Genomic DNA, 16,633 nt, shown 5'->3' on the forward strand with positions numbered 1-16,633 from the left:
TCAGTATCACTTTTACTCTTAAGACATTACATCATCAGGTGGAAAATGGCTTTGTTTATGCAAACATGACAAAACAGTTGGGAGTTACACATTTTTATTTGCAGAACACACACCTGGATTGACTCTACCATCTTAGACAGTATATACAGAAATATTTACAACAATTTAAAAATAATATAAAGTTAAAAATATACCATTATTTCTGGTGGTTTAGGAAGGTGTGTAATTTGGACCCATAGCTATGACATTAAACTACGAGGACTTTGAAACTACACCTACAGAGAGCAGTGTTCAAAGAATGATACACAACCGTTAAATCTGACTGAGTGATTTGATTGGACGAGAGGCCTTCACAGAGTGCTAATTTAGAGAACAACAGCACTTAAGCTACATGAAGCATCTCTGCTTCAGGTGTTCACAGTAATTTAATGTAACAACAAACAGCATCACAGGCTGACAAAGCAACTGTCAACAGACACGTATTTCACTGGTTGCACAATTAACGGTCACATACAGATAAACGTATACAATACAAAAGTAAATTTGTATGTGTTGCTTGGCAACAGTCAAGTTCAAGTCAAGTTGTGGTCGTCTTAGGTGTGTTGGTGGAGCACGGTCAGTAATATTTAAACATTCAATAATAATAATCTGCTGTGTGGTGCTGCTCAACGCAACACCACACAGGGGGCCGTGCTGTTTCACTGAAAACCAGCACAGCTAATCTTAGCTAGCTGATATGCAGTTTAACAGTAGTCAGTCTTGTCTAGTATTGCTTAAGTAGCAGTGTAATTAACAGAAATAACATGAACAGTCTATAATCTCAAGGCTTTTCTTTACACACGTCTGACTGGCTAACAGCAGTTGTCGTAATGAGATAATGAGATCCATTAAACAGAGGTCATAAATGACACCTGTGCGTCGTACAGGATGTGTTAGCATGTCATTTTACATTTTATGACAATGTCATTTTCTCTTCCTCTTTGGTGTTTTTATAGTTTGTAGTTATTTTGTTGTTGTGATCATCGCTCCAGCCAACAAACTGAGGGGTAGCGCTCACCGAGCGTCTTACGCAGCTGAGCACTCTGTGTCCTGTCCCTGGTTTCCACCACACACTCCACCTGCCAGTGCAAACAAACACACTTTAAATATGCACCATCTTTACATATTCTTCAACTGTAGCACTTGTTGGGTTGGTTGCAGTGTGGCATATACACACCGCCACCTACTGTTGAGGATGATGTGCAGCCAAGGAGTCCACATTTCTATTTCATTTTCATGTTGGTCTGAGGGTGGGTTTGAAAATGCAAATGGTCTTTTCCTTTTCATCTGGATTATGTCATTTTAATTTAATAATAAACAAAATAAATAATGTCACATAAAGTGCAGTCTTGGAGATAAAAATGATAATTGGATTTTTGATAATTAACTTAAAGTTTGACTCCAAACATGTGCCCATATAGTTGAAATGAAAATGTACTTCTTGTATTGCGTTTTCGTTTTAACTCATTTTGTCCTAAACATGCTTCCATACACCTTGTGGCACTGTTGATAAATAAAGAGGAAGATGTGTAGACAGTTAAGAGAACACAGACCCAGGAGATAGTCCACCCCTCACCCAAAGCTATCTGTTATGTTTGGGTGCTTTTTAACTAAAAGTACCAGGAACTATTGATTTCAAGAACTACTCTCTCAGTAACTCCTACTAGTAGATTAAAGAGGGGGTATCATGCTTTTGTATATTTTAAACACAGACATCAAGTAACAATTCTGGATGTTTATACCAAACGTGCAGAGTTTCAGACCTCTACAAATTCATTTGTGTCGAAATCCCTGAATCTGTCTGTAAACTGATCAAAACGCTTCGTCCTAAAAGCAGCACAAGGGCTCAATGACATCTTCATGACACTTTCTGAAATTATGAGGCCATCATAAAAGGATCTCTTAACAGGTTCATGACATCTTGTTGGGGTGGGCCTCAAACACCAAGGTCTGCTCATAACTCAGCCTCCAGGGTCCGACCAATCAGAGGGAAGGGGGTTCATGGAGAGGGGAGCCTTAAAGAGACAGTAGCTAAAACGAAGCATTCCAGACAGAGGCAAAAATAGTAGTTTTCCAAAAGAGATTTTACTTGAACACGTTGAAGCCATGCAACTTTGTGAGACCATCTTAAAGCCTTAACTTTCATGATTTTGGTAAAAGCAAGTGAGCAGAGCAAAGTTGGAGGAGGAGAAAGCTCAATAGGAAGAGGAGGGAGCAGTTTCCTACCTTTGCCTTGAACAGGTCTGTCTTGTCACCTTGTCTACGATGGCAGACATCCAACAACCTGAGGGTGAAGGACAATAAGAATTAAAGGGACATCAAACATAGAACGGCTTGAGCCTATACGGGTCAAACATCTTGAAATGGACTGCAGACGACCATACCTGACATCCTCTCTGGACAGGAAGTCCAGCAGCTTAGCCATGTCGCCAGGCCACTCCCCCAACTGCACCGAGAATTTACTGACTCGATCGTCCAGCACCAGAGCCCGGTCCACACACTGCCGGACCAGCTCCAGATCCATGTTTGCACTGCTCACCACTACAGCCACCCTACACACACACACACACACACACACAGGCAGGGAGTCGTGATTGATCTGAGGCCAAGCGGATAAGCTCTGCTGACTTTGCCACAGTGCCAGAACATCAGACTTACATCACTCATTCAGACCTTTATTTAATTACCGTACAGAAGGATATTTTTCATGTGTTCATTAATTGACTTACTCAATGCTTAAAAGGACATTGTATGTAAATTACCAAACATACAGTGAAGCTCAATGTTTAATTCATGCAGTACAGCTTTCTAAATACGTATTTTTAATCTTGTGTAGCTCTTTTTAAATCAGGGAAAGGACTGCTTTCCTTCCTATAAAAGGAAAAATTGACGAATCAATTAATTGATAAAATTTTGAAAAGTATCTTGTTCAATTAAAGAGAAGCTAACACAGGGTTAACTTTACTATGTTGCTCTCTTTTCTGTCAGTTAGTCCAGTTTGGGGTTTAAAAGAGACAAAAATGTGATCATATTATAACGATCTGTCATTTTGATTGCACAGATTATGTGTCTTTGACCGTGGACACATGGGTCAGAGTTTACAGAGGAACAATGAGACTCAATGGACTGATGGAAATGAGGGGGAGACGCTTCTGAGCTAACTAAGGGGCCGTTTACATGACGACGGTTTTTAGGGTGAAATCGCAAAAGTTTTGTTGCGTTTAAGCCTCCCGTTTAAACGGAAACGGCGTTTCAAACTTTTGAAAATGGTCTCCATATTTGAATTTTTTTAAATGCTGCTGAGCACATACAACAGTACAATAATACGGTTGTAACAATCGCTGCGTAATACCATGTTGTGATTATGCTGCTCAATCTGCTGAATCTACTCACTGTCCTCATACAAAATGTGCATCTGTTGCTCCACTTTTGCACTTAGTATTCCCAATACACCAGATGATCAGCTCAGCTCTTCTTCAGTGGAGATCTCCCGAAAGCGACTTCTGGACAAGACAGTTATGGCACCGCCTACAGGCCTGGCATGCTTACTACAGCGTTTTCAGTCCCCCAGCGTTTCAGTGTAAACACAGATTTTTTTCATTGCGTTTTCACTTCGTTTTAGCATTTTTAGATGAAACATTGTCGTGTAAACGGGGCCTAAAGCGCATGAATGATCTGAGTTACCTGGTGCTACAAGTGTGTAAAGTGTGAGTCCATGCCCATGGATCCAGAGAGCTACTGCTGTCAAGAGTGAGACTTTGTAACTAAAGCATTTCAAAACCTTTCTGAATCAGATGAAACCAACAACTCGCTGCTGTTTCCTATATTTTCTTAGACGTTTAGGAGTAAAACCTTGAACCAAAAAGCCACATAAAGTGCTTCTTCAAAGTAAGTTTTTGACTCTGTGTGTTATTAATGCATAGTGACACAACCATGAACCCTACGGTTTGTCTACCAGATACTCTGTTAGCTGCTGAAGGGATGGACTACGGTTGAATTACAAACTGTAGAAGCGTTACAGCATCTGCCGGATAGTGTTAAGTATTTGTAGCTTTAAATGATGCCAATCTAAGATGCATAGGTATCAAAATTCACCATATAACAATGTATTGATAAAGTTCCCATACATCATAGACCCGATGACTGGCTAAGTGTACTGCAGAGGTAAGGTATGAGTTGTGTCTGACTTACAGAACTTGTTAGATTTTTTTTCCTGTTGATTGTTTATGATGGTAAAAAAAAGGCGTCTGAAAATGTGTGCTATGACCTGTGCTTCTCCAGCCCCCTGACCTCTCAAAGCACTTTGACATGACATGTTACACTAACCCATTCATACATTGATAGTGGAGTCTCCAGACTAAAGCCCCTGTCAGTGTTAACTAATCCCATTCACATGCGGATGGCACAGTCACCAGGGGCAACTCAGGGTTAAGGACACCTGGCACATGGACAGTTTGACCTGGGTATGAACCCCCGACCTTCCGATTGAGAATGACTCCAACAATGAGCCACAGTCGCCCTGAGACAAACTTGTTTGTCTGAATTTGGATTGGTTTTCTTGTTCAGTTGCCAGGCTGTCAGGGGAAACCTCCACGATGGTGTAACAGAATCATGACACAGCATTTAACTTTTCACCTGAGCTGAAGTTTATGACAAGTCATACTCAACCTGTATCCATAAAATTTCAAATTATATAAAAAAGTGCTTCTCTTTTGATGAAAAGAGTCATAAGTGCTTCATTTTTAAATCTGATTTCATTACAGCTTTGTGTTAAGCATGACTTCGAATGCAAACACAGAAAAGGCCCCTTATGATACTTGGAGTAGCCTCAGGACAAAATGCACACACAGGTTTGTTATTGGCTCACACCATTTACACAAAACATGATGCTAACTGGTCGAAGCTTCATCGAGGACACTGGGGCACAGTTATGATCATGACCACCAAAAAGAAAACCAAAGTTAGTAGTTTCAACAACTAGTATTACTTAAGTTTGTGAGTGAAAATAATATATTATTGTAGGTGTCTTTGAGAAGAGAAGTTAGGTTTTCCTCAGTGCATTGTGTAACGTAGTAAGTTATTTCTGTTTAGAGTATCAAGCTCAAAAAGTAAAGGATCATTAATTAAACAACTTGTATAACTTACCTTTGTGAGTTGAAATAAAGCTTTTCTCAAAGGTGACTTATTTTTCAAGGCAGCAATTGAAGTTAACATTTTAAGTTGAACCAACCTAATATTTTTTTCAGTGAAGGTGCATTCATCTCAATGTCCCCCCTAAACCCTGAGCCCTTATGGACTTGACCTGGAAAGTGGTTAAGTACACATTTTCAAATAATAGAAAATTTTACCGATACACACTTTTTAACCAGAACGGCTAAAGAACCAAATGGAAACAAATATGAATATTAAAAAATCTTACTATATAAATTAAACTGCGCACACATATGTGTGTAAATGTACATATATTTAGGCAGATTAAATCTGTACATTTATTCTTAAAGATAGGAAGACTTCTCCTTCTAAAACCTCAACTTTGGTTTCAAATTCTGCTTTCTTGTTTGTGTCTCAATTTTAAATTTCCATATAATTTGTCCATTTACCATGCCACGCCTTCACTTCACATTGCTATTAACTTTTGAGTAATTCCCTAACGCTAAGTCTGTACACATACAGCATGAATAAAGGACTCAAGAGCCCTCACATACTTAACAATCTGACAATTGGACAGCCCTGAGCTCTCACAGACGTAGCAGGGACGTGCCTCCAAGTCAGTGAGTGTGAACTCTGAGATTGGACCCCCTTTTTCACAGCTTCCCCCTTCCCTTAACTGGTGTCAGTGCCCCAAAACATTCAACCCCGTCTTAGGCTGAGCTCATGGGTAACTGACAAGGTGACAGTCTCCTCAAAGTAAAATCATATGATATGGGAAAGAGCTACAGAGCTGCAGCTGAACCACACTCCATGTAGCTTACATACAGAGTGTTTGCTTGAGAGATTTCTTCCCACCAAGTCTAAATTCTGATCTAACTAAAAGTAGAAAAGCTAAAATTCACTCACTTTTTGCCTTTAAGTTCAGGTAGCTGTCCAGCTAAGATGGCTGCCAACCCCATGGCTCCCTCTGTGTCCACTGTGGCGCGTTCAAACTCCTGGAACCGCAGCATGGCCACCAAGGAGTCTTCCTCACTACCAAGAAGGGAGATTAAAAACAGCCTTTTCAGTTTCTTTCTTTAGTCAGTGAACACAGAGATAGTTAAAGTGCATTTCATTATTTTCTCAAATTTAGCTTCATGTGATGAAGATGTGGTCCAAAAACCACGTTGATGTATTACGTGCAGAATGCCTCGCTGATAAATCTTCTAGAGGCATTATCTGGATATGCATGTGCTGCTTCAAAACCTGTTTTTCAACCATAATGTAGCTTTAACAGATTACATGTGATGTTGAATTTGTACCAACTTTTTCACATCATGTTGCTGGCTTTAAAAAAATATTTTCAACAACACATAACTTGTCTTTGCACTGTTCTTAATCAAATATAGAACTAAAAGGATTTTCAAACCATGAAAAAATGTTTTTATAAAAATTTCAAAGACATTTTTCTAATTTAGGGTTGCATCTCAAATCATTAGTTGCTTGTAATAGTAGTCGATTTGAATTTTGGGAAAGAGATGTGATGATACCTTACAGAGATGACTCTATCCACATATTTCTTTGCCAGCTGGAAAGTATTTTCACCAAGCGAGCGCTCCACAAGATCTGACACAAAACACAAGACAAATATATTCAGTTACTAAAATCATTTAAAGTGCAATTAGTAAGGCCATGTGAGCTGCTATCATAATGTGTAAATAATATCCATGTCTGGCACAAGAGCCAGCCAAAATCTTTACCTCCATAAAGTTTCTTGTTGGGATTGCTGTGCAAGTCTTTGACTGGACTGTCAGTTTTCAGAGACTGTAGCAGCAGGGGGAAACTTTCAGGTTCAACTCCCTGTAGGAAAAGGTCATGAAATGTTTTACATTCAGCTTTAGAAAAAAAAAAAAAAAATCATAAATTAATCGTTTCAGACTTTTCTCAAGTCAACACTGAGTGAGTTTTCAGCTTGGAATTCCAGCGTGACGATGAAAATAAAAATAGCCTCATGTTGTTTCTACTGTTCTTAGCAGTAGGTACAACATGCTAAGCTGGGTTGCTAAGAGCAGACAGGAGCTGCTCATGTTGCCACTCAAGGTCTATTTTGGGGTTTTTCTGTTTTGAAAGAGTTAATCTTGAGTCACCGCCCTGCCATCCAACCCTGAATTGTAACTACGTATAACTCTGGGCAAGACAATTCCCCCTTCATGGAAATGTGCATCAGGGCATCATCTGCATAACAACATGTGGTAGCACACTATTTTATGATGTGGAAAAAACATGTGAAGGTAACCTGTCTTTTAGTTGTTCACTTACTATGACGAGAATTTTCGGGTTGAGGTGTTTGATGGCAGCAGCTGTCCCGGTCAGTAGACCATACTGACCAGCTGCAGGAACAACCACTGCGTCCAGTTTGAGAACCTGCTCATAGATCTCCATGCCCACTGTGCCCAGACCTGCCAGATATGCTGCACTCTCATCCCTGAGGGAAAAAACAGAAACACAGAAAGAACACATTAGGTTTTGGTGTTGCAGGCGCTCTCCCATGCTTTTCTCTATAATTAAATGGTAAACGTGTCTACCTAATACATAAACTTGCTATTGTGTGTTTTGTTTTGTTTTGTTTTTTACAATCTGCCTCTGCCTGCTAGCTAGACAGAATAACAGTGAGTGACTCATTTTATTGTTGTTTATCTGTCCTCAGTGGAAACATTTTGAAAATGGTGTGATGTTTTGAGTTTTTGTTGCTTTTTTATTGCTTCTTCAGACATTTTTTAATCTTGAACATAACTACCCAATATTAAAAAATAGACTAAAACTAATACTGAAACATATAAACATAAAACTAAAACTGAGCACCCCCCCCAAAAAAATAAATAAATAAATAAATAAATAAATAAATAAAATAAAATAAAATAAAATAAAATAAAATAAAATAAAATAAAATAAAATAAAATAAATAAATGAAACTCTTTTCTATTTGCATTCAGAGGGGAAGCCACAAATTTGGATTATTTTTGTGTTTTATTAAATCTCAAGAGTAGCACCTGCTCCCATGTTCCTGGTGAGCCTCATTCACTGTAAATAGTTTAACAGAGGCTTCACTCCGGTGTGCACCAGAACAGTGTTTTTGGGGTATAATACACTCAGTCAAGGGCATAAAGTTGATTTTGGTTGTGCCTGATTTTGCTCTCCACACCAACTGCTCCACCTGCATACACCAAGACTGCTTAATACTACCTGGACCAAAATATAATGATAAAAACTTCTAATGGTCCAGTTTATACATTTGCATGTAAAACGTTGAGGCAGAGATAATAATTCCTCTAACCGTAAAGTTTACAGGGAGTCTATAGGCTGGTAGTTTATGAAATAGTGTATTTTCTATTTTTCGGTCACTAATTATGCAAATTATGAAAATTACTATAACTCACAGTTTTAATTTAAAATTCTTTCCCCTATACAGTCTAAGCACACATTTAAGTGTTTCCTTTGTTTTATAGCTTCCAACCACAGAACACAACAACATGACTTGGAGTGAAGACTGAATAAGTAATTTGGACTGACTCTTCCAAGTACAGGTATCCATTCTCTGTGGCCAGGTGGCGAGCGTGTTTCTGGGAGTCAGGCCCGGTGCTGCCATAGGAGATCACCATGGCTCCGTAGTCTCTGTAGATCCTGAGGCGAGGCGAGGAGCAGCATGACGGCATGATTACGAACACAGGGATCTTCAGCTCCACAGCGTGATGAGCCACGGCCATGGAGAAGTTACAGTCAGTGGCTACAATCACTCCCTTTCTCTGCTGCTCCTGGAGGAAACACACACACACAAACACACATCAAGCATAAAGTACACTCTTATTTTATCAATGCAGAATCTTTTTTCTAGCCATGTGTTGGCTCCTCAGCTTTGGTCCTCTTTCAAAACAGAGTTCAACTCAGACCGAGTGGTTTTAAGAAAGCCCAAACTGTGAGACTCTGTTGGACCATGTACGATGATTTAAACTCCTTCGAGTTCTTGTTGCTTTCTGGAGGAAGTCAGCCTCACTCTGGTCTCAGGGAAAATCTCCAGGCTGCATTGATACTATTTTAGTCCCTTCAGGTCATTAGTGGTCAGTTGACACCTGTGTCTGCACGAACATACAGACAGCAGATTAAAGAAGCTGTGACCTGACATGGAGCAGTCACCCCCTCCCCTCTCCTCCTTCTCTCACCTGTGTGAGGGATGTGAGCAGGTACAGGACTCCCCTCTCCTTCACCGAGCCTGTGTAGTGCAGGAGCTCCTTCTTCAGGTAGATCTCCATGCCGTACTGTTTGGACAGTCTGGAGTACTGAGGGACACACAGGGAGAGCACATGCAGTTTCAACACCAGCTCTGCGTTTTCCATCATGTATCATGGCTGGAGCAACAAATAAGTCAAACAATACAAGTTTTTTTTTTTTCTAGTTTTTTAATTTTCAGGAATAAAGGCCCATGTCCATCAGTGTCAAAAGTGTTTTTACATTTAATTTCTAAAATGCTGTTAAATAAGAGCATTTTCAATTGGAAAACTTAGCCATCTAATTTTTTCAAGATTACAATTTCCAGGCCCAACTGATTTTTTAAAGTTTCTTTGTAAAATGTCGCTGAATGTAAAGCACATACAAAGCAATTTAATACAGATTTAAGAGTCACTCCTAAGGGGAGTGGAAGTGCCGCAGGATGACTTCAGTGAGTAAGTAAACACTGAGTGCTGTTGCAGTTAATGCTGTTGATGGACACAGGCTCTGTGTCACAAAAGTCACATCACTTACTCGTCTTTTTCTTACTCAAAGCTAGCACGTAAAGTTTCAGCTTTATTCTGATACTTTGAACTTTATTATGAATTATTCAAACTTAAAGCTATGGTCTACGATTTGGAAGCTTGGTAATTATTAATAACACCGTCTATGAGGCCGTTATGGTCCGATGGTCCAGTCTACGCAATATAATAAGCAAAAAGAACAAAAAAAATCCATCCAGTAGATCAGCTGCAAAACAGCATAATAATTGACCAATCCGAACCGGCACTCCCCTCATCTTGGGTTTTTGTGCCAATCCCCAGTCTCCCCTGCTCTGCACCGTCCCGCCCATAGTCCCGCCTCGTCCTTCCCCGCTACCCCTCTCACGTCAGCTAGCTGCTCAGCCACTGAAGCGTCATGGAGCCAGAGAAGACCGAAACCAGGAAGCTGTTACCGTTACCCTCCACAGTGAGGGGAAGAAAATGAAAAAGTTTTGAGGAAAAGGCTGAAGTAAGGAAGAATTATGAGTGATACAGGTGCCAATGGAGACTGCATATTGTATGTAGAGGCCATTGTTTGGATATGTTTATGTACCCTTTATCTATTTTTTTAATTTTTTAATTATTTATTTATTTATTACTATCTATGAGGGCAGAACTGTGTCAGCACTGGGTTCATGATGAGTTTCCCTTTCGGGACAATAAAGTTATTTTATTCTATGACATTACAGTTTGCTAACTTGCTTCTGGAGCCCTGTTTGTGCAACAATGACTTTGCCAGGGCAACCGAAAAGACATATTTTCAAGGGCCTTTGACATGTTTCAAGTAAAGCTGACGTGAAATGCAAAAAAAAAAAGAGAAGAAAAAAGAGTAGTGCAGTTTAACTCAACTTAGAAATGTAAAATAGTAAAGTAAAACAGTGATCTATGTTTTCTTCTTTTGATGTTCACGTGAGGAAACCTCCCCCTTTTGACCTCTGACCCTTGAATGTGCATATGAGCCCAGAGGTCAACAACAACAACTTCCTGTCTGACCACATCATTCTACACTGTGTTAGCTCATGCTAAGCTAGTGAAGCTCGTGTACCGTGCAGGGCGTCTTCTGTATCCCTGCCTGGATTCTGAAGGCTGCAGCGCTGATGTCCTCGAAGCGGAGGAACTCGGGGGGTTGTCTGGGGACGATCCTGAACTCGCTGACACGTCTGGTTTTGGGAGGCTCCATGAGCACAAACTCGGGGCTCTCTAACACTTTGGTATCATGGACCTTTACGTCTCCATTGAGGAGTTCTTCCTCTCCAAAGTCCTTCAGCCGCTCGGGCTCAATGAGGGTGGGTCTGCGGCCTGCAGTGCCGTTACTGAAGGCCTTGAAGGAGGATCCAGGGTGACTGGAACCCAAACATAGCTCCTCTCTAATGAACAACACAAGACAGATGTTACGTCAAATTTCTTAATCACACAGATGAGATTAGGGAGGAAGCAACAAAGGATTTAAGAGGGATTTCAGGTATGTTTTAGACCTTGGCCTGACTTTACCTATCATAGTATACAAAAGAGTCATGACTGCTAATGTTTGGAAATGGCTTCAGTAGATTGTTTCAACCTGAATCTGAAGCCAAGGAATTATTCTGATCAAAGTCTGTCCACTAAAAGTTCTTGTTTTTGTTATGGATAGGCTTTGAGTGACATTTTAAGGGTCTCAGAACAAAATAGAAAGGATCCCAACAGAAAAAAGAGCTTTAGTCAAAGAAGACTTTCTTTTATTCTTACATTGTTTATGTAAAAGCTACCAGACTCCACAGACAGAAACAGTTATTTGACCTCTGAGTATGAAGGAGCTGCTGGTCAGTCTCTGCCTTGATTCGTTAGTCTGTGTGTGTATGATCGGAGTGTTTCAGATGCCGTGTTTGTATCCAATACTACATTTCTGATTTCGACAGTAAGCAAAGCAGTATGTAACGCTCAAAGACACAGCAACAGCAGTCAGTCAATAGGTGTGTAGGGGGAATGTAAAGGGTCATTTAATAACCAGTGTGTTCAGTTTATAGACTGTGATTATTTTCAGTTGTATTGCAGTCTGGCTGGCCAAAATCAACCTTTATCAAGCTGTGTTCATACTGACATTTTTCCATAGTCTGGAGCAATATTCTGAGAGAAACTAAAAATCCATCAGACTTCAGACCTGACACGAAGGCGCCTCCACCCAATCCCTGTCAGTCTGAGATTAATGTATTCACCTCTCGTGCCTATCCAGCTTCAACTCACTGTGACAGATTACATCTCTACGTCAATTTATGATTTATTGGGTTATTCAAGTCCTCTTTCTGGACACAAAAACGATTAATGTGGCAATGCGGGGCCAAAGGCTGGACAGTTTGATTTATAGTAGCTCGGTAAAGGACCGCTGAATAAAACCAAGTGGTTTAAACATTACTGTAGCACTCTCTTAATTCAAACAATAATCCCTCCAATAATGTTTTCATGTTGTCTAAATCTACAACTGTTGATTCACTTCAGTCAAATGTACAGACTTTTTTGGATTGGATGTCTACGAAACAATCAGGGAGCTAGACATCATTTGTGAAGTGAACTGCAGTAAAATGAAACCCCCTTAAAGCACGGCCACAGTAATATGTTGATCATAGGAATGAGGGAATAAATCAACACACATCAAAGTCACAAATTTTAACCTGCAAATTTATATATATAAAAAAAATAAAATAAAAAACACCAGTTTAAGCACTTTAAACCTGAACACAAGGACAGTGCTAGCTGCTAGCTTGACAAGCTAGCTCCCAGAATAGCAGTTTTTGGAACATCAAGAAATTCATTAAGAAATATAGTAGCGGCTGGCCTAAGCTTTACATTATGTATTAATTTCATTCATCATGTATAACCAGAAGTTTTTGCTCATAACGTATTACAACATGAGTTGCTGAAACTTGAGGGGTACTGAAAAAGTTTCATGTTTGCAAGTTTAACACTAAATGCTTGCTTTTGTCATCTGTTTATCTTCGTGTGCTTCCTTAAGAAAATCATTTGTGAAATGAATTTAAAGCATTTTAGAATATGGAAGCTGTGTAAACTTAACATTTTCCTTCAATATCACAGAATTAAGCCGACTCAAATAAAGTTTGAAATGAGCTCCTCTGAGCAACAATGGCTGTAAATCAGTTTGAACCAATAACTTACTTTGGGTTATAATTCTGTGCCGATTCTGAGCTGTAGCTACATCGCTGTGGGCATCACAAAGCCAACATCTGCTGGAGTGTCTGCAACACTTGGAGATACTCCTGCGCTAGTCATTTGAGCAATGCTGTCTGTATGATTGTTAGAGCATCTTTTTTTGGGCCCTTTTTTTTCATCTTACTTTTCAACAATGATTTTAAGTGTGTTATGTGATATTGAGGCTGATTTATGTTGCTTGGCATCATATTGCAACAACTACAAGAAGAACAGAGAGGAAACAGTCGTTCCTGAATGTTGTGATTATGGAAACATCAAGTGGCAACCTCTTAGGGATGGGTAGTTTTCACATTTGAAATGATACGGTACCGATGCCCGGTACCTCGCAATAGATATCGGCACTCAACAGTACCTCTTTTCGGTACTTTTGTGTTTTTGTGTAGTAATAAATATTAATTTGTTAAATAATAAAATCTCAAAGTTTGTCAATACTTATTCTTCAAAATATTACGTTGCAATGCTGTGGTCATGTCCAAATCGTTTACTCATTTACTCCCTCACAGTCCCAAGAATGCAATAAGGTTCCTAAACATGGTACCTTTTGTTTTTACGTGAATCGGTACCTGGTACCACAGACAGGATTCGGTTGGTACCCATAAAAGTACCTAAGTTGGTACCCATCCTTACAACCTCTGGTCTAAAAGTATGACACAATGCCAAAGTGCTGGAATGACACAACAGAAATAAACATATTGACAGCCTGGTACAAAAAGTGTCTCCTCTCTGAATTACTAATTCCAGCATCAGTTAAAGCCCGCCCCATTTCCAATATGGCCCCTGTGGGCGATTTGCAACAAAACTTCTTTCAGAAATGGATAAGTGACAATGTCTATTTTTCAAGCAGTTTATGAAAAAAAGACGCTGCTCAGCAGACCAATGCCAGGGCTGCATTTCAGTACATAGTTATTGGAAGGAGGTACACGATAGCTATAGACCTCCAGGTATCCAGGCTTAGAGGGCAAACCTATGGGGTAGGCAACAGCGTTACTCCAGATCTCTCAGGAAAAAAAAATGGTTTTAAAGCAAAAAATTATATTTCTTCTCTTTCTTTAAAAAATAAGAGATTCAGTTGTGCATTACGATTTAACTTGTGCTTTTATTCAATTTAAATGTTCTTCTGTTTTCCCTTAATATGAGAAAAAATTGACATAGAAAAACAAAGTTCAAAACTTCTTTTGATGGGAAATAATTTCTGGGCGAATTTAGAGCAGGATTCATCGAAAGGTAATGCATCAGACTTCATTGTGGCCATTTCTACAGAAGTAGTTAATCAGGAGGCCCTAAACACTGTGTAAATGTGATAATAGGATTTAACCTTTGGAGATTAACCCTGTCACTTAGCTGTTAAAGCAGATCACTAATGGTTAATGGTGAAGTTTTACACCTTTAACAAGTAGAAAAAGATTCTCGCTGTGTTTGGTTCTAAACCACAATAAACAAAACATTTTTGTTTTTAACCCTGACCACCTCCTTTTGTTTTCTGCATCCTGACAGTCCAGATACTGAGACACACAGGGAGAGTTAAAGAAACAGTGTGATAACTTTACTTCACCTAGTTTTAGCTTTAAAAACATCAGGTGGCCACCAGGGGGAGCAGTTCACCTAAACAACAGTCTGACTGTGCCAGATCCCTGCAGAGAACAGCCACTTTATTTATACCACAGTGATCTCATATAAACAATGGTGACCTTTCACCTCATGCCAGGGGTCCATCACTGCCCTCTGTCCCAGTTTTCAGACTCACAGTTTGCTCTTAACACAGCTGTGACAGACTACACCTGTGGCTAAGGTGACTTAAGAGCAAAGTTCAGAAACAAAAGGGCACAAAGTAATGCAGCCAGTTCGAAGGTTATCAACCCCAGAGAGACCGCTTTTATTTAGCTGAGCTGGTAAAAACTGTTAATAGTTTCTCAAACTGAGAAAGTGAAGGAGACATTACAGCCCAGCAGGCGTCCATCATTGCTCTCTCTTAACTTCTTAACGTTCTTTTAAAGCCCGAATGTCCCAGTTTGTAAAGAGTGTCCTAGAGCATGGCCCTGACAGTCCAGTTTGTGGTCTATTAAAGCAACAAATTCAGCATCACTAAGGTTCAGGTTTATCAACTTTGAGCCAAACAATGTCTCCTAGAAATGACACTTTTTTATTATCAAGCTGTATTTCAGTTGGCACTGTAATGGTGACGCAAAGTCTGAGTGTATTGTAAACGGCAGGTTTAGAGTGAATAAAATCTACAAGAGTCTGTGGTTAGGTTTAGGCTACAGAAAGTTTATGGTTAAGGTTAGAGCCAGAGGTAGACAGAAATGATCTGTTATCAGTCAACTTTAACTCTGAATCCAATGTTTTCGAGACTCGACAAGTCAATCTTTCTGTCACACATTGAGGTCAATTGACATAACATCCTATTGGGAACGACTGTTGCTAAGTTTTGTATTTGAGCTTAAGACTGAAGATGTGTCTGACTGTTGATTACAAAAAAACTGCCTGCGTATCCTTTATGGCCTCAGATCTAACTTTGTTCATATGCACAGCATGTCTCCAAAAATGTGCCAATATATTCATTGGAATTCTCAAGACTTGGGAGAGTTACCTTGGGACAAAGAGGAGAATGCAGAAGAGGACAAAGCGAAGGAGTAAGTCTACCAGGGCCTCAAAAGGTGGGAGCAGTTTTTCTCTATTAGGGGCAGAAGGTGAAGAGGACGAGGGTTTGGGTAGGACAACGTTGGAAAGGAGAAGGTGGACGTTCTTCGATTTGGGGATTCCAGGAGTCGAAGAAAGATTCTGATGACCAGTAGCTGGTTGTGATAATTTCTTGATGTGATTAGGGTAAGAAGGGGGAGGAGGAGGCAGAGGTAGAGGAAGAGAAAGTGAGTAGAGATTTAAGGTTGTGTTTCTATGAAGTGGCTGCAAAGTAAAATCAGGAGGAGGAGGAGGAGGAGGAATGGAGGTCCTCGCAGAAGCTGTGGTGGAAGAATCAACATCCAGACTCTCAGCACTGGGTGAATCTTTTTCTACAGGGCTGAGCAGGTGAGGGGGGAGGTCTGAAGGATCCAGGGAGGGACCTGCTGTATTTTCCCACCTCTCCCAGAAGGGGTCATTCTCCTCGCTGTCTTTGATCGAAGGTCTCGGTGAATACAGCCGCTCGAGCCGCTCACTCAGGTAGCTGGAGTAGAAAAACTGTGCAGCAAAGTTCATCCTGCTGGAAGGGTTGTCCTCTTATAGTCCAACACGTCTCTGGATCCAGATCCCTCTTCTCTCTGGCTGTGATGTGTCCCAGGGATAAGAGGACACTGACTGGATCTGCTCCCACGGTGTTCCCTCCCCTTTGGTTCTACCTCCCTCTTTCCCCAGCCAAAGGCTATTTAAGAAGAGATTACCCAGAGGCACATGCATGGTGGCTCTGCAGCGTCTCTCTCCGCTGGCCTGACTCCTCCCAAGGCTCTATTCCTGGGCCCAGACCA

General features: G+C 40.3%; 1 protein-coding gene across 1 annotated transcript; it reads right to left on the reverse strand.

Annotated features, from left to right (window-relative positions):
• Positions 1-1,019: 1,019 nt before the first annotated feature.
• Positions 1,020-16,367, reverse strand: LOC141795580 (L-threonine ammonia-lyase). The gene is made up of 11 exons (XM_074676524.1): positions 16,252-16,367; positions 11,020-11,341; positions 9,387-9,503; positions 8,740-8,981; positions 7,489-7,654; positions 6,930-7,029; positions 6,720-6,795; positions 6,097-6,222; positions 2,424-2,591; positions 2,266-2,323; positions 1,020-1,118 (listed from the first exon to the last, which is right to left on the reverse strand). Exons 1-11 carry the CDS (start codon positions 16,365-16,367, stop codon positions 1,020-1,022), a joined length of 1,590 nt encoding a protein of 529 aa, XP_074532625.1.
• Between the last annotated feature and the right edge of the window lie 266 nt (positions 16,368-16,633).

This window comes from Halichoeres trimaculatus, unplaced genomic scaffold, assembly GCF_033239565.1.
Source record: "Halichoeres trimaculatus isolate MK-OKI-2021-1 unplaced genomic scaffold, fHalTri1.1 fHalTri1_scaffold_8, whole genome shotgun sequence".
Classification (NCBI taxonomy): Eukaryota; Metazoa; Chordata; class Actinopteri; order Labriformes; family Labridae; genus Halichoeres; species Halichoeres trimaculatus.